The sequence below is a fragment of the Eriocheir sinensis genome, chromosome 2, assembly GCF_024679095.1.
Source record: "Eriocheir sinensis breed Jianghai 21 chromosome 2, ASM2467909v1, whole genome shotgun sequence".
In the NCBI taxonomy this organism is placed as follows: domain Eukaryota; kingdom Metazoa; phylum Arthropoda; class Malacostraca; order Decapoda; family Varunidae; genus Eriocheir; species Eriocheir sinensis.
In genome coordinates this window covers 24405707-24428206 of record NC_066510.1, presented here as the reverse complement: position 1 = coordinate 24428206, position 22500 = coordinate 24405707, and the positions used below count along the sequence as shown (strand labels likewise).

At 47.3% G+C, this 22500-nt stretch overlaps 1 protein-coding gene across 7 annotated transcripts in view; it reads right to left on the bottom strand.

Annotated features, from left to right (window-relative positions):
- The window catches only part of LOC127001559 (zinc finger protein 384-like), a 234110-nt gene that overhangs the window by 79513 nt on the left and 132097 nt on the right, over positions 1-22500 (bottom strand). For all 7 annotated transcript variants that reach the window (XM_050866210.1, XM_050866243.1, XM_050866265.1 and 4 more), the window contains one exon: positions 14248-14470. In XM_050866210.1, coding sequence (XP_050722167.1) covers positions 14248-14470 — 223 coding nt within the window. The remainder of the gene's footprint in view (positions 1-14247; positions 14471-22500) is intronic.

The following is a 22500-nucleotide window of genomic DNA, read 5'->3' as shown; positions in this document are numbered from 1 at the left end:
GAGAGAGAGAGAGAGAGAGAGAGAGAGAGAGAGAGAGAGAGAGAGAGAGAGAGAGAGAGAGAGAGAGAGAGAGAGAGAGAGAGAGAGAGCGAGCGACTGAGCGGGAGAGAGAGAGAGGAAAGAATCGGGAAAGAGGGAGAGGATGTGAGATGGAGGGAGGGAGGAAGGGAAAGAGGGAGAAAAGAAAGACGAGCAGCGTTGCAACAATAAAAAGAAATGGACGGGTACACTCTCTCTCTCTCTCTCTCTCTCTCTCGCTCTCTCCTTCCTTCCAACATAATATTGTATGCTATCTTTCTTTACTCCATTCTCTTACCCCTTTCTCATTTAACCATTAGAGAGGGATAAGGAGGGAGATGAAGAGCAGGAGGAGGAGGAGGAGGAGGAGGAATAGGAAAAACAAGAGGAATAGAAAAAGGAGAATGAGCAGAGGGAAAATGGGAAGGCTAAGGAGGAGGAGGATACAGAAGAGGCAAACAAAGAAAGGACAGGAAGAGGAAGAAGAGGAAGAAGAAGAGGAGAAGCAGTAGTCGTAGGCATAATAGCCGTATAAAAGCGTGGTCATCTTCAGCGTCTCTCTACACCCCACTCTACTAACCACCCCCTCCTCCCCTCCACCTCCTCCTCCGACTCTGCTCTTCTTTCTCCCTCTCGTCTTTCCTCTGTTTACCTTGTCCATCCGGGTCCTCTGCAGGCTACCTTTTCTCATTAAGAGGGACCATTGGCCAGCGAGCACTCGTGAAAAGACTTGCCAAGCTGCACTGAATTGGGGGCCCGGAGAATGGATAGATGATATGTTTGTTGTGGCCGGGGAGAGAGAGAGGGAGAGAAAGAGAAGGACCGAGAGCGAGAGCGAGAGGGGGGGTGGGAGAGAGAGAGAGAGAGAGGGTAGGTAGGCAGAGGGATAATCAGCTGGTCTAACCATTACGTGCGGGTGGCTGGCGAAATAATTGATCTCCTGTTGCAAAATGATCGCACACAACGGCTGATGTGCGAGCTGGATCTCCTGACGGGGTTGGCGGATGAGGTGAGGGGAGGGTGGTGAGGGGGGTGGTGAAGGGGGAGGAGTGGGATGGGTAGGACCGGTGGGGTTAAAAGGCTTAGGAATAGAGTGATGAGTATGATGGTGGTGATGGTGGTGATGGGTGCAGGAATGAGGGTGGTCGATAATGGTGAGTGGTGAACGTGATGAATATGGTGATGATAGTGAGAGGGTGGTTGGTGATGATGAATAATGGTGTGGTTGGTAAAGGTTCGGCTGTACGTAGAATGGTGAACATGAAAGTGATTGCTGTAGAAAGAAAAGACTTATGGTGGGTAACAATGTGTGTGTGTGGATGGTGAAGGTATTGATTGCTCGGTTTAATAGATTGATGATGAGCAGGAAGGTAATAGTGACAGTACAGATCGATTGCGCGGTTAATAGAATGATGATAAGTATGGTGGTAATAGTGATGGTAGGTATTGTGGATGATGAGCAACTATTTTACGACTTAGAATGATGATGATAGCGGTAACTGTAGCAAAATGGAGAGTATTGGTTAACTATTGCGTGACTATGGAATTACGAGAAGAGTAGTGACACTGGCAGAGAGGAGGATGGTGTTGGGAAATAGTGTTCGACAATACAATGATGAATATGCCATGGTGTCGAATTGCAGCGATAATAATTTTGTAGGCGAAAAACAGTTTGCTGGATAAGGAATATACAGTGATCGAGGTTAACACAGGGAATGAAAAGAAACTAGAGGCAAAAATAGAAAATAATAAAATAGAAAGGATTGAAAACGGAACTATTAGCCTCTGACGTCATGGCAAGTTATCTGTAAGGGCAAGGGTGAACTATTCTGAGTGGGTATTACTGTATGTTACTTTGTGTGCGTGTGTATGTGCGTATGGTCATGAATCTCCCACATTAGCCCCGGACCCCCCTCCCTCTCTCTCTCTCTTGCGTATGAGTGAGCGTGTATATAGTAGAGAACCCCCGTGTACGCATGAGGAAGCCAGCGTATAATGTCTTGCGTGCACCACCGTCCGCCAGGGGGCCTTGACTTTCCGGGCGTTGCTGCGGGCGAGGACGATGCATGACCGAGAGATTTATTCACCGGGACAGCGACTCTGCATGAATGGCGGCGAGGGGGCGAAGGGCAGGCCGACACGTGTTCCTCCGCAGCCTCGTCCTGTCACCCCTGTCACCGCCTCCGCCGCCTCAACCTCACCCTTCCTCCTTGTCCGCCTTCTCTCTCTCTCTCTCTCTGGTTCTCCTTCCTCCGCCTGTCTCTTCCCTTTTTACGCGTTGTATTTCTTCCATTTCTTCCCTCCATGTTTTCTTGTTTTCTTACGCTCCCTCCGCCCCACGCCTATCCTCCGAAGATTTTCTCTCTCTCTCTCTCTCTCTCTCTCTCGGGTGTGTGTGTGTGTGTGTGTGTGTGTGTGTGTGTGTGTGTGTGTGTGTGTGTGTGTGTGTGTGTGTGTGTGTGGTTTTTTGCACTTCTCTTCCCCTTGTTTTCTTGTTTTCTCTTCATGTCCACCCTCCGTTCTCTTTCACGGATTACTTAAAGATTCACACATAACTAATCAATAAGAAACGTGATTAATACTTCTATGAAACTGGCTAACTTATTCCTTTCTTCCTTCATTATACTTCATTCTATCTTCATCCATTCCTTCAACAATTGGATCAGCCAGTCAATCGTCACCCTAAAATGCCATAAGACTAGCTTCCTTCACTCCTATAACTTTCCTATCTTCCTTCTTTCTTCTTTCTTTCCTTTCTTTCCTTCCTTTCGTCCCCAGGTTAGTTCTTGCGTAATTACAGCATCACCTAAACTATCTGTCTTTGATCGCACCCTAGAATGCCATAAGACTACCTTCCTTCACTCCTATAACTTTCCTATCTTCCTTCTTTCTTCTTTCTTTCCTTTCTTTCCTTCCTTTCGTCCCCAGGTTAGTTCTTGCGTAATTACAGCATCACCTAAACTATCTGTCTTTGATCGCACCCTAGAATGCCATAAGACTACTTTCCTTCACTCCTAACTTTCCTATCTTCCTTCATCTTCTTTCTTTCCTTTCTTTCCTTCCTTTCGTCCCCAGGTTAGTTCTTGCGTAATTACAGCATCACCTAAATTATCTGTCTTCGATCGCACCTCCTTCAGACACTCTTCCCCTCTTCGTCTCGGTTCCACTCATCACCGACGCGTGTTTATATTCTAATCTCGCCGGCATTCCACGACTCTTGCAACATTCCACGGTTGTCATTCACCCCTGCGGATCCTCCTTTCTTCGTCATTTACATCCCTCCTGATCATTCCATTTCCAGTTCCTCTCGTTCGCTCCTCCTCACCATCTCTTTCTCCCCCTTCTCCTTCTTTTGCACACATATATATATCTCCCCCTTTCTTCCCTTTTTCCTCCTCCTCTTCGTTTCCTCTTTATCTCGTTTTCGCTCTCTACCTACTCCTATCCTTTCCATTATTCGTTTATCCTTCCCTCCTATTTATCTTCCTCCTCCTCCTCCTCTTCTTCCTTTAGCAACTTTTCCCGCCTCTTCATTTTGCTCCTTTTCCTTTTTGCCTGCTTCTTTCCCTCTTCTGCTTATTCTCCCATTATCCTTCTCCTTTTCGTCTTATCCTGTTCCTTCTCCTTTTCTCAGCTCCTTTTCGCATTATTCTCCTCCTTCTATTTGCCTGATTCTTTCCATCTTCTGCTCATTCTCCCATTATACTTCTCCTTTTCGTCTTTTCCTTCTCCTTTTTCTCAGCTCCTTTTCACTTTATTCTTCTCCTTCTCCCTTTTCTCTTCTTCTTTCCCTCTTCTCCTGCTCATTCTCCCATTATAATTATCATTCTCCTTTTCCTGTTCCTTCTTCTCATTTTCCCCAGCTCCTTTTCGCCTTATTCTTCTCCTTCTCCTTTTCGACATTCTCAACCCTGCATGATCTCCGCGAATCGAGGCTGGCCGGTGGTTGTGGCCGCGGCTTGGGACAACTACTCGCATGGGATTGGTACTACGAATTGATCTATTGATTGAGAAAACATGGCCGGGTCCTCGATGCCAGATGCAGTTCGCTCTTGCCTTGCCCTCCTCTCCTTGTCTGTGGGGAGCGCTAGGGCGGCAGGGAAAGGGAAGCTGCCCGATACACCTCAGTCCCGGGTAGAAAAATACGTCTTAAAAACAATAATGGTTGCCGGAGCGTTACAGCGGGTACACAGACGATCGCACAAGGAAAATAAGTTGTGCGCTTCCACCGAAAGATTCAACTGCGGGGTGGAGGAGGAGGAGGAGGAGGAGGAGGAGGAGGAGGAGGAGGAGGAGGAGGAGGAAAAGGAATGCAAACAAGTTGAGGAATAGGACTGAGGAGAGGAGAGAGAAAAAGAAGAAGAAGAAGAAGGAGAAGAAGCTATATGATGTAAAAGAAAGAAAGAGCAGGCATAAAAGAGAAAGAGAGAGAGCGAGAGCGAGAGAGAGAGAGAGAGAGAGAGAGAGAGAGAGAGAGAGAGAGAGAGAGAGAGAGAGAGAGAGAGAGAGAGAGAGAGAGAGAGAGAGAGAGAGAGAGAGAGAGAGAGAGAGAGAGAGAGATGAGGGGGAGGAGGACGCTAAAGTGGCAAGGGGGGATAAGAAGAACAGTCGGCGCTCGTCCTGGGGATAAAACGCCGTCCCAACATGAATAAGATATAAAATAATCCCATAAAAAGGGACTTACAGCGTTGCCAGCCGTATAATTGCCGGATTTTTCCTTGCCGGGGCGTAGGACTTTGCTTATCTCGGCCGTATTTCACGCGGCGTGTCCCAGCCCAGTCATTCTAGCTGGTCCTCGCTGATGGGTCGTTGGGCGCGACTAACGAGCTTGTTCCCTTTTGTTTTGGTCGAGGCAAGGAGCGTCTCAGAATTGCAGAAAGGGGAGGACGAGGGGGACGCGCCGGCGGAGGGAAACATCCACCACCCAGGGGAGGAAGAGAAAGAGAAGGCAAGGATTCTTTAGGGAAGTGAGGATACATTTAAGTGGAGGCAAGGGAGGTGGAGGGAAACGGGAGGAAAGGAAGGAAAAGAGAGAACGGGGAGGCTAGAAGGAGGCTGCTGGGTTCAAGCGGCGGCGGCGGCGGCGGCGAGGCGGGTTAAGGACGAGAAGCAGCGACATGCGCGAAAGCCTGTGGGAAGAGAACGCTGGCGGGGGTCGGGCGGTGAAAGATGGCACGGGCGTCCCAAAACAGCCATTACCAAAATTGCCGGGTCGGGCTCGGAGCGCCGCCCCCCAGTTCCTGTAATGAAGAATTATAAGGGGCGCCGACCAGCCAGGTTTTAAAGCAGCGCGAGGGAAGAAAAAATTAGATCTGAATTTATGCTTTTGGCGAGAGGAAGAGAAGGAGGAGAAGGACAAAGAAGGAGATGGGAGAGGAAAAGAGAACGAAAGAGAGCGAGGGAGGGAGAGAGAAGTTGTTGGTGGGGATAACAGTAACGAAAAGGCAGACGATGAATTGTGGGAAGAGAAGATAACCGGGAAGATGAAAGGGCTAAGTTGAAAGGGAAGTAAAATAGAGGAAAGAGTTGTGGGAGTATAGTGGTTAGAGTAACGTAATAGTAGTAGTAGTAGTAGTGATAGTAGTAGTAATAGTAGTAGTAGTAGTAGTAGTAGTAGTAGTAGTAGTAGTGGTGGTAGAAGTAGTAGTAGTTGTAGTAGTAGTAGCTGGTAGAAGAGCATGAGGAAGAGGATGGGAAGGAAAAGGAGGAGAAGGAGGAAAGGGAGGAAAAGGAAAAAAAGGGAGGTGGAAGCGAAGGAGGAGGATAACTGAAAGAAGGAACAGAAGAAAAAAAAGAGGATGACGATGACGATAGAGAATTGTTTCCGTTATTTCGACAACTACAAACATCACAGCAACTACAATTACAGCAACCACTACTACTACTACTACTACTACTACTCCTGACGAAAAGACGGACTCAGCATCGGGACAAGAGATTAATGGCCGGCATTGTCCACGGCTTCCATTATGACCAGTGTCACTCGGGCTCCGTAGAAGGGAATTTAATTTGGGTAAAAATGTGCAGGAGAAGACGGCAGCGAGTCGGGAGGGAGCTGGCCGAGGACTTTCAAAGGCGCTAAAGAATGTGACTTCCAATGTATCTCAGGAATTGAAAGATGTCCTCCATTTAAGAGATTGGCAGACTGGTGGCCGACATAGAGAGAGGGAGAAAGGGAGGGAGAAAGGGAGGAAAGAGGCTAGCGAAAGGGAGAGGAGAGGAGGAGACATCTTGAAAGTTTTCCTCCTCCTCTTCTCTTTCTTGCTCGCCTCTTATCCTTTCTTCGCTCCCTCCCTACCTCCCTTCCTTCGCCGCCACCGCCACCACCACCACCTCCTCCAGCACTTCCCTCTTCCTCCTTCTCGGGTGTAGTTCCTCCGTTTTCTTCTCATATTCATTTCGAGGCTCCCGGAGCGATATCATTCCAACACATTACTATTTTTATATCATTTTCCTTTTGCCGCTTCATCTTTTGTGCAGAAAGAGCGAGAGGGAGAGAAGGAGAAAGAGAAAGAGAGAGAGGACTTTCCACAAATACTTTTCACTGTTACCACTTCTAACACTACTATTACTACTACTACTACTACAAATTAAAATAACTGATCACGACTAAAAATAAATTCCTACTTTTCTTAATTTTTCTCTATTCTTGTTGCTCTTTTTCCTTCATCCCTCTGGCACTCCTTGCTTAGGGATAGGAGGAGGAGGAGGAGGAGATACGGTAATGGTTAGAGGGGAGGAGTGGGGAATGTTGGGGCTGGGAACGATAAAGAGAGAGAGGGGGGGGGGGGGAAGAATGGGGGCCGGGGGGCACTTTCTTAAAAACAAGATCTCGGCAATATCCTTCAGACTCTCTCTCTCTCTCGCTAGGCATACACCATTTCTTGCTCACATTTTAGGCATTCTTGAGGCGCGTTTCTCATCTACATACCATAGCAACATGCCCTCGTTTACTTGTTTTTTTTTCTTCCTCATATCCTTTCCCGTTTCCTCTTCCTCCTCTTTCTTTCTCTCCCTCTCTCTTTTTCTCTTCCACCCTTCTTCGCTGCGCCATCTGCCTCTCCTCCGTCCTCTTCCTTCACTTCCCTTTTTTTCTGTCTTCCCTTCTTCTTTTGCCTATAATACTAACTCCATTTTGCGTTCCCTTTGTTCTTCGTTGATTTTTTTTCCCTCCTTCCTTTCCTTCTCTTCTTTTCCATGTCTCTTCATTATTTTCTGCTGTCTTTTCCATCTCTATTTCCTTCTTTCCTGTCTCTATCTCCTCTTTTCCTTCCCTTTCTTGCTAGTTTCCATTCAATTTCCTTTTCTCCTTTTTTATCATATCTGCTACTTATTCTAGTTTTTGTTGCCTTTACTTCCTTCTTTTCCTTCTACTTCCTTTTTGCTGATCTTTCTTCTTCAACTTCTACTCTTTCCTACATCTTTTAACTCCTTCTGCTGTAACTTCTACTCTCCTTCTCTCCTCTAACTCCTCCTCCTCCCTATACTGCTGCGGCTGCTTCCATTTTCACCGTCTTTTTCTCCCTCTTTCTTCCCTCCTGCTGCTCCCTCTCCTTCTCCTCCTTTCCTCTCCTACTCTTGCGGCCTCCCATATTCCCTTCCCCCACGGCCACGTAACTCCTGTCAAGATCTCGTAAGGCTCCCAAACGCCTCTTCGTCCCCTTTCATCTCTTCCCTCAACGAGACAATTTGTAATGGTCCCCGTCCACTTACGAGGCTCTCTCCGCGATGGCTTAAGCTCCCTCCCTCCCTGTCTCTCTTTCTCTCTCTCTCCCTCCCTTCACTTCTTCCTTCTTTCCTTCTCTCCCTCCATAGCGCTCTCCTTCCGCCCCTCCTCCTCTTGCCTCTTCCCTGTATGTCAGTTCATCTCCCTGGTTTCCTCTTCCTCCTCCTCCTCTTCCTCTATGACTCCTCCTTTCCTTCCTTCCTTCCTTTCTTTCCTTACCCTCCCTCCATCTTAACCCTTCTTCCATGCTTTTTTTTTTCTTTCCTTAATTCTTCCAGGCATCTCTCTCTCTCTCTCTCTCTCTCTCTCTCTCTCTCTCTCTCTCTCTTTGGCCCTCATTAATTTCCCTCCCCCATTAGCACTACCTCCCAGTCCTCCTCCTCCTTCCCCTCTCCTCTCCAGCACTCCTCCTCCTCTTCCTCCTCCTCCTCCTCCTCTTCCTCCTCTACGGCCACCACATCCGTCCTTGACAACACCTCACACTCTCACTAAGTTGCTCTCACTGGAAAGGCAACATTAGGTGAGGGGGTCGATGTGCGTGTGCGTGTGTGCGTGTGCGTGTGTGTGTGTGTGTGTGGGGTCACGGCCAAGCCCGCCCCAATAATGAGGCAGCTGATAGCGCTCCACCCCTCCGGCTGTGTGCTAAACGGCCATCAGATATAGAATAGAGGGACAGAGTCTTTGGGTCACCGAGGAGCAATTTGCAGTATTAAAAGGAGAAGGAGATGGAGAGGTAAGTGAGGGAGAATGAGGAAGAGAACGAGGCGACGGAAACCAACCGGAATTAAATGGAATTGTGATAAACAAGAAAGGAACAGAGGGAAATTTAATGTCGGGTGCATGATAATCGCCGTCCGCCCCGCGTGATCAGGGTGATGAGGGCGGCACTTGGAGCGAAAGAAGAGAACAAAACGTACCTTTCAAGCGGAGGCGGGGATTATGTCAAAGAGGAAGAAGAAGAAGAGGAAGAAAGGAAGGGAAGAAAGGAGGAAGAGGAGGGAATAGAAAGAGAAAGAGATGTAAAAGAAAAGGAGAAGAAGGAAGGGAAGAAAGGAGGAAGAGGAGGAAATAGAAAGATAAAGATATGTTGTAAAAGAAAAGGAGAAGAAGGAAGGCGAAGAAAGGAGGAAGAGGAGGAAATAGAAAGAGAAAGATATGTTGTAAAAGAAAAGGAGAAGAAGGAAGGCGAAGAAAGAGAAGTAGAAGAAGTAGTAAAAAGAATGAGAGGTTAGAAAGGAGGAAGAGGAGAAGTAAGGAAGAGAAAGAGAAGTAAGAGAAAAGGAGGAAGGAGAAGAAGGAGAAATAGCAGTAAAAGAAGAAAGAGGAGGAAAATATGAAAGGAATGAAGATGTTGAGAAAGAAAATGAGTAGAAAAAAAAGAAAGAAGGGATGGAAAATGGAAAAAAATGATGAGGATGATAATATGAAAAAAGAAAAAGGAGGAGAAGGAATAGAGACAACAGGAGGATAATGAGAATGAAGAGAACAAGGAACACTAAAAACAATATACGACAGACGACGAGGAAGAGAAGACAAGAAAAAAAAAAAGAATCACATAAAGGAAGAGAATAGTAACTAGATATAACTGACGAGAGAAAAAAAGGAAGAAAAAAAAAACAAGAAAATGATGAGAAAGAAAGAGGGACTTTAAACCAGACAAATAATTCCTTTTGATATGCCTCGGGAGTGATTTTATAGACCCATCAATTTTATATTCTGGGCCATAAAATTCAGCCTCCCAAATTTTCTAAGGCCCCCCCACCCCACCCCTTACGCCCTCCTTATGCTAGAGTTTACGAAGACAAGGAGTTCGCTATTTAATGTTTACAGCCAGAGAGACAGACAGACAGACTTCCTCGCTTCCAATCCCCTCCTTCTCTTCCCCTCCTTTCCTCCCTTTCTCCCTCCCCAAACTGACACCACACAGCCCCACACCAAAGCCTCATGTACAATTCCCCAACACACTCACGCACACACACACACACACACGTCCCCCCCTCCCCCCCCACACACACACACACATTGGCTATACACGCAATCGGTGGTGGATGTTCCGAAGGTCAAAGAAAAAAAATGGCGTTGAGAGAAGTTGCAAATAAAAACAGAGAAAGCTACATGAAAGTGGTGGTGTTGGTGGTGGTGACGATGGTAGTGGTCGTGGTAGAAGTAGTAATAGTAGCAGTTGTAGTAGTAGTAGAAGTAGTAATAGTAGTAATTGCAGTAGTAGTTGTAGGAGTAGTAGAGGTAATTTTTGAGGTACTGCTGTTTTTGGTAGTAGAAGAGGAGGAGGAGGAGGAGGAGGAGGAGAGGTAGTAGCGGTGGTGTTGGTGGTGTTGGTATATTCAGTAGGGGATGTGGAGGTCGAAGTGTTGTCGCTTTTGGTAGTGGTGGTGTTGGCTGTACTGGTGGTGGTGGCTGGGGGGTGGGGGGGGGGCGAGGTCGAATACACTAGCATGGTGACAAACGGCATCTCCACCAACACAGGGAAGCTCCACCCGGGTGCCTCGTCAGCTCTTTTATTATCCATGGGGGGCGGCGCTCCCTCTCGTCTCCTCGGTTTATAGCCTTCCCCTCACAAATATCACGCATAAAGACGAGTTGAGGGTGAAGATGGTGTAGCTTAGGAATGAAGAAGGGTAGACGAAGGGAAGAAGAAGGAGGAGGGGGAAGAATGGAAGAAGGAATAGGAGATGAAGGAGAATAAAATGAGGGAGGCATAATGAGAAAAAAAAAGTAGGAGTTGTAGGTTGAAGATCGGTGTAGCTTAAGGATGAAGAAGGGTAGACGAAGGGAAGAAGAAGGAGGAGGGGGAAGAATGGAAGAAGGAATAGGAGATGAAGGAGAATAAAATGAGGGAGGCATAATGAGAAAAAAAAGTATATATGAGTTGTAGGGTGAATATCGGTGTAGCTTAGGAATGAAGAAGGGTAGACGAAGGGAAGAAGGAGGAGGAGGAGGGGGAAGAATGGAAGAAGGAAAAGGAGAGGAAGGAGAATAATATAAGGGAGGCATAATGAGAAAAAGAATAAGTTGTAGGGTGAAGATCGGTGTAGCTTAGGGATGAAGAAGGGTAGACGAAGGGAAGAAGAAGAAGAAGGGCGAAGAGTATAAGAGAAGGAAAAAGGAGGTGAAGGAGAATAACGATGAGGGAGGAATAATACGTGGAGAAAATAAATAAGAGTAGTAGGGAGGACTTAGGGATAAAGAAGGGTAGACAAAGAGGAGGAGAAGAAGAAGGAAGAGGAGGAGAGGGAGAGCCAGAAAGAAGAGTTGGACGAGAAAGATATGAGGAAGAAAATGAAGAGAAAAAAGAAAAAATAGTCGCATGTGAGGTATTTTTTTCTTTTCATTTTTGCTTCACGCAGACCCCGGCAGAATTTTCTCTCTTTTTCTCTCGAACACATCCACTTCTTCTCTCTTTTTTCCCTCTTAATTCCAGCCTCTTTCCAATTCTCTTTTCTTTTCCGCTGACCCTTTCTTCACCTTCCGTCACATCTACGCACATCCTACTTCTTTTCAACTTGACCTTTTTTTTTTTTTCACCTACCCTCCATCCCTGTCTTGCTCTCCCATTCCCTCATTTCAATCCACAGTCCAGATTCTTTTCACCTCTTCAACAGTTTCCATTTTCAACTTCCTTTACGATTTCAGGTTACTTCCAAGAGCCACCACGCCTCCCCTTTCCACCCTTCTTATCCTCCTTTTTTCTCCCCTCTCCTTCCCTTCCCTCCACCAATCCTTCCATGACGGCTGAAGGAAGGAAGGTAAAGGCAATTCTCTAGGCCAACTTTGATGCAATTTGAAGAAGAGCTATTAGTCTATTATTTGCCTGCGCGGAGAGGAATTACGAGAAGGATAGAGAGTGTATTCTTTAAAAAGCGAAGGAAGAGAGAGAGAGAGAAAGCCAGTGCGAGAGAGAGAAAGAGAGAGTGAGAGAGAAAGAGAGAGGGGGAGAGGAGAGGCGCATCGTTAAAGAAAAATAAAGGGGGAGGAAGTGAAAAAGAAACAAACCAATAAGCAGAAAGAGAGGAAGAGGAAGAGGAAGAAGAAGAGGGAGGGGAAAAAATGAATACATATACATATCAACACGCGAGAAAATTAAGGTGCTTCGTAAAATCTGATTACCGCAGAGAAAGAATAATAAAGTAAAAAAAAGGAAAAAAATAACGAAAGGGAGGGCAAATGGGGTGGAAAGAGAGAGAGAGCGAGAGAGAGAGAGAGAGAGAGAGAGAGAGAGAGAGAGAGAGAGAGAGAGAGAGAGAGAGAGAGAGAGAGAGAGAGAGAGATAGAGACAGAGAGAGAGAGAGAGAGAGAGAGAGAGAGAGAGAGAGAGAGAGAGAGAGAGAGAGAGAGAGAGAGAGAGAGAGAGAGAGAGAGAGAGAGAGAGAGAGAGAGAGAGAGAGAGAGAGAGAGAGAGAGAGAGAGAGAGAGAGAGAGAGAGAGAGAGAGAGAGAGAGAGAGAGAGAGAGAGAGAGAGAGAGAGAGAGAGAGAGAGAGAGAGAGAGAGAGAGAGAGAGAGAGAGAGAGAGAGAGAGAGAGAGAGAGAAACTAGCTGGGAATAACAGAGAAGTACCGATTTTTTTTCTCGAAGGGAGGAATTAGAAAAAAAACACGAATTTAAAACGAAGAAAAAAAGAAGGAAAAATTAAAACCATCACAATTTTTATCATTATTATTATTATTATTATTATTATTATTATCATTATTATTATTATTATTATTAAGGATCATCGTCTTGGTAGTATAGTAGTGGCAGGATAGTAGCACAAAGAGCAGTAGTAGTAGTAGTAGTAGTAGTAGTAGTAGAAGTAGTAGTAGTCGTAATTTTAGAAGTAGTGGCAGTAGCAGAAAGAGGAGGAGGAGGAGAGAGAGAGAGAGAGAGAGAGAGAGAGAGAGAGAGAGAGAGAGAGAGAGAGAGAGAGAGAGAGAGAGACAGAGAGAGAGAGAGAGAGAGAGAGAGAGAGAGAGAGAGAGAGAGAGAGAGAGAGAGAGAGAGAGAGAGAGAGAGAGAGAGAGAGAGAGAGAGAGAGAGAGAGAGAGAGAGAGAGAGAGAGAGAGAGAGAGAGAGAGAGAGAGAGAGAGAGAGAGAGAGAGAGAGAGAGAGAGAGAGAGAGAGAGAGAGAGAGAGAGAAAGCCCTCCCTCCCTTCCCTCCTGTTTACTTCCCAACCCTCGCTCCTGGAAGCTACAGAGGCTCTACAGAATTATAAAAAAATAAAAAATAAAGAAAACAACAACGCAAGCTCCTCCTCCTTCTCTTTCTTCCCCCTTCGCTTTCTCCTCCTCCTGCTGCTGCTCCTTCCTCCTAAGCCTCCTCCTCCTGACCCCCCCCCCCCCCTATCCTCCCTCCCTTCACTAAACACTATGCCATTACGTTAAGATGCATTATTTTGTTCAAGCACTCTTCTCTCGCACATTAAAAGCCCCTCAAAAATAAAACAACAAAAACAACAGCATAACGATATAAAAAAGGCGGCCGGGCGGAGTCTATGCGTAAGTTTACATTTTTAACGATGATGCTGATGATGATGATGATGATGCCGTTGGTGCCCTTCTTTTAAACGACAATGAGACGAAAGGAGGAAATCTTTAATGAACCCTCCTTTGTCTGTCACCCCGCCCCTGACACTTACTTAATAACAGGGACAAGATAACCACCTCCTCCTCCACCTCCTCCTCCATCTCCTCCACCTTCTCCCTGCAGCGGCGCAATGACCCCAAGTTGATACAAGGTTATTTTAATATGCCCTGCGTCGACCTGGACCATATTAATGTATCGGGTCTCGTGCAGTACTGGAGGAGCGTCGATGGTGTGGTGAGAGAGGGTGTGGGTGAGTGTGTGAGAGGGTGTGGATGAGTGATGGGTAGGCGGGTGGATGGGTGGGTGAGGGGAAGGGCGGGTCAATGTGGGGAACAAAATACCAGCAGTCCTTTAAATTTTGAGGGGAAAACATTAATGTGCGAGACTCCCAAATTACTAGAGCAAGGGTGTCGCGATCCCCTTTCCGGCGAAGGGGAAATTAAAGTGAGGCCGCGAGGGGTGAGGGGAGTCGACGTGGCGGGGAGGGGAGGGGAGAAGAGAGGGGATTCAAGGGGTGAGGAAGATGAGCACGTGGACAGAAATAAGAGGTGGGTGTCTAAGTTGGGAGGTGAGGCTAAGCATGTGATGTGAATAATTAAGAAACGGTGGGCGGAAAGGCGGAGCAGGTCATATTTTCTCCCCGGAGCTCTGTGGTAAAGGATTCAATGCTTCCCTAGGCGCCAGACCTCGCCCTCAGCTACGTCGGGCATTGAAACTGGACCTGATACCCCAAAATAAGGCACACAACCCACCCCCCCACCCCCACACAGTGATGAAGAGATCTGTCTTGGTCTGGGAGTCATCAGTGCCTAACTTCTTGGCCGAGCAACAAGTCACGAGTTCACAACAGTGATGTTTTACGGGGACGTGCAGACCAGCGGCCGTGCACGCCCCCGCCGCCCCCCGTGCCCCCTTGGTACTCACCGGTGTGGAGCCTGGTGTGCTGCTGCACGTGGGAGAGCTGCTTGAAGCGCCGGTCACAGTAGGAGCACTTGTACGGCTTCTCGCCCGTGTGCACCCTGATGTGCTGCACCAGCTGGTGGTTGGAGGAGAAGGCCTTCAGGCACTGCTGACACTGGTGCGGCTTCACCTCGGTGCGGTGAGTGTCGCGGTTGTGCATCTGCATGGCAGACTTGTGCATGAAGATCTGTAATGGACACGAGGCTCATTAGCGTCAGAGAACTTAATTGCTGCAGGATTAAAAAATATAAATGGTATTATGTCAAAACTTACTAGGCTCTAAAACTTTAATAAAATCATTCAGGCAAACTTTAAAGAACATTCATTACTTATGATATATCAGCGGAGAAGGAAAATGTGAAGACGGTTATGAGAGAGTGAAGGAGGACTCTGAGTCTTAATTCCTAGCGTCAAATCAGAGAGGCTCCGGGAATCCCAACGCTCACGCGGCCCTGACGAGGCCACGCAAGAAACACGAAAAATGCCGCTCGGTTATCCGTCCTGGCTAATGGCGGGGACGTGCGCCCTGAATATTTGACACAAAGATTAAGACGGTTAGTCCAAATTTCTCCACTTTTTTCCTGAGAGCGGCAGCCTCAGCAGCCGTCTGGGGGGCGGGGGTCAGCAGCAGGCCTTGCCGAGTCTTCATCAGTCAGCGTGGCCGGCGAAGCAGCGACTCATTAATAACACTGCGGGAAGAGACACTTTACGGCAACCATTAAGGTCGTAGTGTCTTCACCAACAGTCGACTCGACACAAATTACCCCAAGCGTCTTTTTTCTTAACTCACCACCGGCATTCGGCGTGAGCGTGGCGGCGGCGGCGGCGGCGGAACAGAGATACAGCTACGTGGCTCCGGTATGAATAAAACATAGCGCTCTACTCGTTAGTGATAAATCACAAGTGATGACAATGAAGCGTCCTCGCGAGGATTAATGAAAGGCGGGAGGGAGCGCTCGCCTCCGCGCCGCCTCGCCTCCTCTTGCGAGAAAGAGCAGAGTTTGCCAGACAGCTCACGGGGGCTGCTCGCGGCGCCCGGCCCGTGGCTCGCCGCCCCCCACGCAGGGAGGCTGACCAAAGGCAAAGATTTATGGGTTTTGCAAGAAGGCGGTCTCTTTTTTTCTTACAGAGGATAGAAAAAGTCCGGTGCCAAACTGAAATGTATATGACTAATATTTTTTTTTCCGAGTGGTCATCAAAGCCGAATGAGTAATCAGATCTGTGTGACCCTCCATGATGGTCATGTTGACGTCAACGAGACCTCTGGGGGTGACTTAAAGATTTTGCTTGTTTTGCGGTCTTTTGATGTTGATTTTTTTTTTACATAACATAACGAGACTCAAGCGTTCTTAGAAACTACCAGCTTCATCCCTCACCATGCATTCACTATTCCCTTCCTCCCGGCCCTCCCGCTCCCTTCATCTGCTTCCCTGGGGATCATATACTGACGCCAGGCGTGCTTCCACCCATGGAAGCGCCGTGCTGCCACCGACTCGCTCATCCCCAAGATTATAATAAAAGTGAATGTGATTAAAATCCTCATTAAAAATCGCCCATATTTTGGCACACACTTGCTCCTGGTCACAATTTTTCATGTGTAATGGGAGGCGCCGTGGCCAGAGCAGCGGCCCTCGTCTCAGCGTCTACCGTCCAATTCCAAAGTTCTTCGCATCAACGCAAGACTAAGACGTAAACTAGAGAAGTCGTTCCACATTTCGACCGAGCAAAGTGAACCATTATTACTCCACCCGTATGGCAGCGCAGGGTGGAGCCGCGGCGCCATACACATGTAAGTGGGGGTAACAGAGTCGGTAGCGGAGGTGGTGGAGGTGGAGGTGGTGGTGGTGGAGAGGGTGAAGGTGTCGAGAGAACTGGGATAGCGCAGATGGGATATAATACGCCAACAAATGAGACACATTAATGAAGAAACGTTGCCGCTGTCTTTTAATCGTTCCTGTTGAACATTTAATGACGGTCCATTTTTCAACAGCGGGGGGAGCACGCGGCGAGGGGAGGGAGGGGCGGGGGGAGGGGGCGAGGGGAAAGAAAGGAGGGGAATGAGAAGGAGTGTTGCAATGGAAAGGAGAGCGGGCGGGATGGATAGGGATGGAAGGAAGGATATTCGCGTAATGACCCAAGGTACACATCTCATCCTATTTACCGCGGCATCCCACAACACGGCCCCGTAAATATAAATAAATGCAGCAGGAGTGGAAAAAAATGGAAAAAATACCGAGAGCTTCTAAAACTGAGAGAGATGCAATACTTTTAATCAAATATATATCTTTTTGATCACATCTTGTAGTAGGAGACCAGACCAGCTCTTCATCTTTCAGCGATATAAACTCGTATCTCTCTTTTTTTTCTTTTTTTTTCTACCCACTCAGCAATGCAATTTGACTCATTCACTTACTAATATATATTTCGGTTTCTATTTCGTAAAGTAATTTGATAGTGCAAGTTTTTTTTTCCTCTGTGACTCAAGGTTTACGGTCTTGTTTTCGCTTAGGAGGCTGACAGGGAGAGTTACGGGCGGCTGTGGCGACGGCGGGGGGCTGTGGCAGGGCTGTGGGAAGGCTGTGGTAGGGACGTGACTATCGTGAAAGCGGTGGCGGCGGCTGTGATGGCTGCTTGAGACTGTGTAATGGTTTTGGTAGAGGCTGACGGTGATGGGTGCAGAAGTAGGCTGAGTAATGGTTGTGGTTATGGTTGATGGGGCAAATGGTGGCGGTGGCTATGGTGGTGAATGTAGTTGTTGGTTAATGGATCGGGTGAAGGCAGTGGTGGTGAAAAATAAGTAATAGTTGTGGTGGTGGATGGTGTTGGAGGCAGAAATGGTAGGAGCTGAGTAATGGCTGAGGTAGTGGATGCCATGGTGATAAGAGGTGTTTGCTGGAGTCGTGGAGGCCGTGGATGAGGCTGTTGTGTTGGTGTAGACTTTGAAATGGATGTGGTAATAATTGCTGTGTGTTCGAGATAAAGGCTGTGGTGGTGGTGGTAGTGAGGCTGTTGTAGAGGTGGTGGTGGTGGTGGTGAGGCTCTTGTAGTGGTGGTGGTGGAGGTTCTGTAATGGCTTTGATAGTGTGCACGGATGTTTTGGTAGTAGTAGAAGTTGTTGTTGGTAGTGGTGGAAAGTGCTGTGGTGGTGGTGGTGGTGGTGGGGGCTGTGTAATGGCTGTGGTGGGGATAATGTGGCGGCCACTTGCGATTCGCCCCACAGCTCGGCAGCAAAAGTTAAGACGCACAGCCTCGTCCGGCGTTAGTAATGTGGCAATTCATTTTCCAAAAACCGCCTCTCATTTAATTTGGAGGATGCCCAACTCTCTCTCTCTCTCTCTCTCTCTCTCTCTCTCTCTCTCGACGGCAATTCTTCTTACACCGAGTTCTTTACCCTAATTAATAATGGTGTGTGTGTGTGTGTGTGTGTGTGTGTGTGTGTGTGTGTGTGTGTGTGTGTGTGCTTTTTAGAACGCTCGTAAACATATTAGAGCTTCAGTGTGTGCATGAGTCACCCAAAATATACTTATGCAAGGTGTGTGTGTGTGTGTGTGTGTTATATGCAAGATAGTTTAGCGTGCATGATTGACGGAGTGAGTAAGGGAGGGAGGGAGGGCAGAAGTGTGTGCATGTGTGTGCGTGTGTGTGTGTGTGTGTGTGTGTGTGTGTGTGTGTGTGTGTGTGTGTGTGTGTGTGTACGCATGCTTAAGAATAGACGAGCTAAGGGTCTTGTCATGCATTCAAACAGCGGCCTCCCTCTCTCCCTCTCACTCTCTCCCTAGCGGACTGAGAACAATATGGCAGATCGATGAAGCGGGAGCGGAACAGCAATAAGAAGAGAAGATTGACGCTCAGACCCCGTGATAGCCAATACCTCTTCCTTCCTTCCTTCCTGCGACCCCCACCCCCTCGCTACCCCTCTAACCTCATTTTCTCTCTCTCTCTCTCTCTCTCTCTCTCACTTGAAGCAGCCTTTTTCTTTCACACACACACACACACACACACACACACACACACACACACACACACACACTGCCCCATGTATCTCATTTTCGATAAGAGAAAATACGTTCATTCGCCCCAAAATAGCTTCAGTACATGCTTAATAATTGTAGGAAAAAGCAGACGTAAAGCAACTTTTGTGTATATCATCTGTTTCCAGGGCGCGTGGGCGAGGAAAAAACGAGAACATCAAAACGCAAAAACCGCTAATAATAAACAATCTGATTCCTGTATGCGGCCAAAAATGTGAACATCCAGAATGAAGTCCTTCCCTTTTTAATGTAGAACGCGTAAACTTAATTTCAACCATAATTAAACAGCATAAAAAACGATACGCCAAAATTAGTAAAAAATGCAATAAACTGCGGTTTAATATATATATATATATATATATATATATATATATATATATATATATATATATATATATATATATATATATATATATATATATATGCACACACATTTATTTTTTCATGACTTAATATGAATTAAAAATCGTCACTCCTGACAATGAAGGAAAAAATGGGTATTATTTTCGCCGCGGCTGTCTTCTGGCGGGTGACGCAGGGCGAGGGGCGATGGGCAAGAGCGCCACGCGGGAGGGGGGGGGGGGGAGGCTGCGGGTGGCGTGCTTCTTTCTTGCCCCAGGAGCCCTTCATATTACCGCCGTAAACTGGCGGAGATGGTGGAGAACTGCCAGGAACGTGGAGCTTCGGCACTGCTATTATCCTCCTCCTCCTCCTCCTCCTCCTCCTCCTCCTCCTCCTCCTCCACTCCTGCTCTTCCTCCTCCCCTTCTGGCAGCTCTCTTTTCTTCTATGAATTTTCTCATTTCATGCTGTCCGAATATTTATTTCGTGCCGGGTTCATAATTCCATGATTTGTTTTCTCCTAATGTCCGTCAGCAGCCTCGTCATTAATGCTCGCTTCGATTTTTGTGCTTTTCCTGCTCCCGCTCTTCCTACTTTTCCTCTCTCTGCATTTTCCTCGCTTTCCCTCCTCTCACTTATTCCCCTCCTTTCACTCCTCATTCATCCTTTTCTTGCTTCCCTCCTCCAATTTTTATTTATTCCCCCATTTTTCCCAGTCTCCCTCAATTCATTCCTTTATCACCGCTTCGTTTCCTTTGCCTCCCTCTTCCTCCTCCTCTTCCCCCTCTTCTCCTCCTCCTGCTACTGCTCCTCCTCCTCTTTCTTCTCTCTGCACCATTTTCCGAAATTTTACTTCTCCCCCTCGTTCTCTCTCTCCTCCCCTCTATCCCGTCTTTTCTGTTCCCCTCTACCTTCCCCTCAGGTTTTAAATTCGCTGGTAATCGAATGCACGCCATAACCCGGAATTTTTTTGAAGATTAACTTTCATTTAGAAACGTTTAGTATTGATCATGACCGTCAGAGTACCCGGAAAGCACCAGCAACAGCGCGCAGAACCAACCCAAAACAAACCAGAAACACACCAGAGAACAACTCCCAGGGATGGACTTAAAACACTTAAAAAAGAAGAAAACAAAACAAAAAAAACAAAAAAAACCCTGACACGAAACGAAAAGTCGAGGAGAGAGAGAGAGAGAGAGAGGGTCTGAGTATTTCTTTTGTTGTTCCTTTTTTCCCCCCTGTTTCCCGTTTTCTGAGCGTTATGTCCGAATATATAACAAAAGAGAGGCCCTGGACGTACCCTCACCATGCACCGGCCTCGGGATATCCGGCCGGACACCTACAAGGGCCGGATACGAGGGCGGCGAGGAGACCTTAACGAGACAGGTCGAGAAAAAATGACCAATCAACCATAACCTGATTAGGAGCACTAGTGTGTCGGCCACGCGGGGCTGGGGGGGAAGGGGGGGAGTCCTGGGGGTTGGGGGGGGGCTACACTTGCGTCTGGGGAGGGTGAGGGGAAGGATGGGAGCGCTGAGGAAAGTGGATGAAGGCGAGGGGAAGGGGAACGCGAGGGGAGAAGAAGGACGGGAGAGAGAGAGAGGGAGAGAAGGGAATAGACCGTGAGGGAGAAGGAAAGAGGAGGGGAAAACGAAGGGAAGGGTTGCAAGAAGGGGAGAAGAAGAACGGGAGGGGAAGAAGGGAATAGATTGGGAGGGGAAAGGAAAACGGATAAGGCGAGTGGAGGAGAAAGAGGAAGAATGGGAGGGAAAGAGGAGGAAGAAGGAGGAAAATGGATGAAGGTGTAGGAACGAGAGAACGAGGAGTGAGGGAGAGGGAGAGAGAGAGAGAGAGAGAGAGAGAGAGAGAGAGAGAGAGAGAGAGAGAGAGAGAGAGAGAGAGAGAGAGAGAGAGAGAGAGAGAGAGAGAGAGAGAGAGAGAGAGAGAGAGAGAGAGAGAGAGTACTAATCAAAGAATAAGGCGTTACCGGTGATAAAGGTTAATTAGAGAGCTTTGAGAATACACAAAATACACGTACCCGACATGATTTTATTTACTTGAAGTATCTAAAAAGTGGTTCTAAGCCAATATTCGATACCATAATATAAGAGAAAGACAAAAAAAAAGAGAAAAAGAGAAAGGGAAAACAAAAGGCAAAAAAAATGTAAATAAAGAGAGGAAATGAATAAATGCGAGGGAGGAGGCAGAGAAGGAGGAAGAGGAGGAAGAGGAAGAGGAAGAGGAGGAGGAGGGCAAAGAAGAAAGTTTGATCTGCACTACTCATAAGAAAGTTTTAAAATCTGCAGTGAGTGTGGGGGAGGGTGAAAGGGGAGAGAGAGAGAGAAAGAGAGAGGGAGAAGGGAGAGGGGAGGAGAGAGAGGGAAGAAGGGAATATGCTGGTGCTGGGTTGCTCTCTCTATCTGTCTGTATGAGGTCGGATTATACTCTGATGAAAGTGACGCAATGAATTAGTCAAGAAATCATCACTTTTAATCATCACCTGTCACGCGCAGGTAAATCCTCTGGGCACACACCTGTCGGTTATTTGCTCCATTAGCGTTATGGGACACATCCACAAGTATTGACAAACGGCTCAATGTGGCCTGTATTCCTAACTATGTAAAGACACTCTCTCTCTCTCTCTCTCTCTCTCTCTCAAGGGTTAAATTTCTTTCAACGGATATGTTTGATGAAAACTCTGCATTTGAATGTCTTCTAAAAGTTAGGCCTATGCATATTAGTTAGATTAAAGTAGGTACGGTTGCATAGAAGAAGAGGAGGATGAGAGGAAAGAGGAGGAGGAGGAGGAGAAGGATGAGGATGAGGATGAGGAGGAGGAGGAGGTCACACAAAAGTAGTTATAAATGCGGCAGGGAAATAGAAGAGTCGTGGGAAGGTCGTGCGGGTAGCGGGGTCAGGTCGGGTCAGGGGGCTACAAAGGTTGGTTAGGCCGGGGCGGTAAAGCACCTCCCGTCTATTATCCGCCCAAGAGGGGAGGAGGAGGCAAATGAACCCAATTAAATCTTAATTAATAAAGTTTTGTGAAGGGGCGAGCTTTTGGGGCGTCAGATCGAACACACGGAAGGAATTACAATAATTTTTCTATTTGAATATTTCGTCCAAACTTTTTGCCTTTGAGTCTGGAAGGAAGGAAGGGATGTTTTTTCTTTATGCCTCCTCGGGCGACGCCGGGCCGAGGGACTGCGGGCCTTACGGCGGGCGCTCGCAGGGACGGTTTTCTCGCGGCGCGTCGTGGGAATATAAGAGTGGCTTTAGCTCGGATAATGATGACGTGACGGGCGGAGTGTGAGGTAGAGGCGAGTGGGCGGCGGGCGGGCGGGGAAGCGTCAATGCATCGATGTTTTACCGGTTCTTTTTGGGTTACGGTGCCGCCTTGCCGACCACTCGTGTGACGGAGCAGGACCACGAACGCCTCGCCAGCATCAGGGACCTTAGCAACGCAGGGATGCTAGTTATGTGCCGCTAACAATCTTCTGTCATTGAGGATAAACGCTGCCACCTTCTTCATCACTACTCCACCTAAGACGTATTGTTTTGGTAGTGTAGACTTAACAAAGCATACAATCCCTCGCACATCTATTTCATGTGATAAAGGGGAGACTGTATCGATAGGTATAAACAAGATAAAGAATAAAGAAACAGCTCACACAACAATTCAGAAAACCGACCAATCACTCAACTTGCAAACAAAGAAACGCACAACCAACCAACCAACAATTCAAACAAAGAAACAAACAAACAAACACTTTTCCCTTCAGCCCCCTCCCACCCCACATATTTCCTTATAGCTTCAGAATCTTTCAAGATGCAGCAGCAGCGTCAGT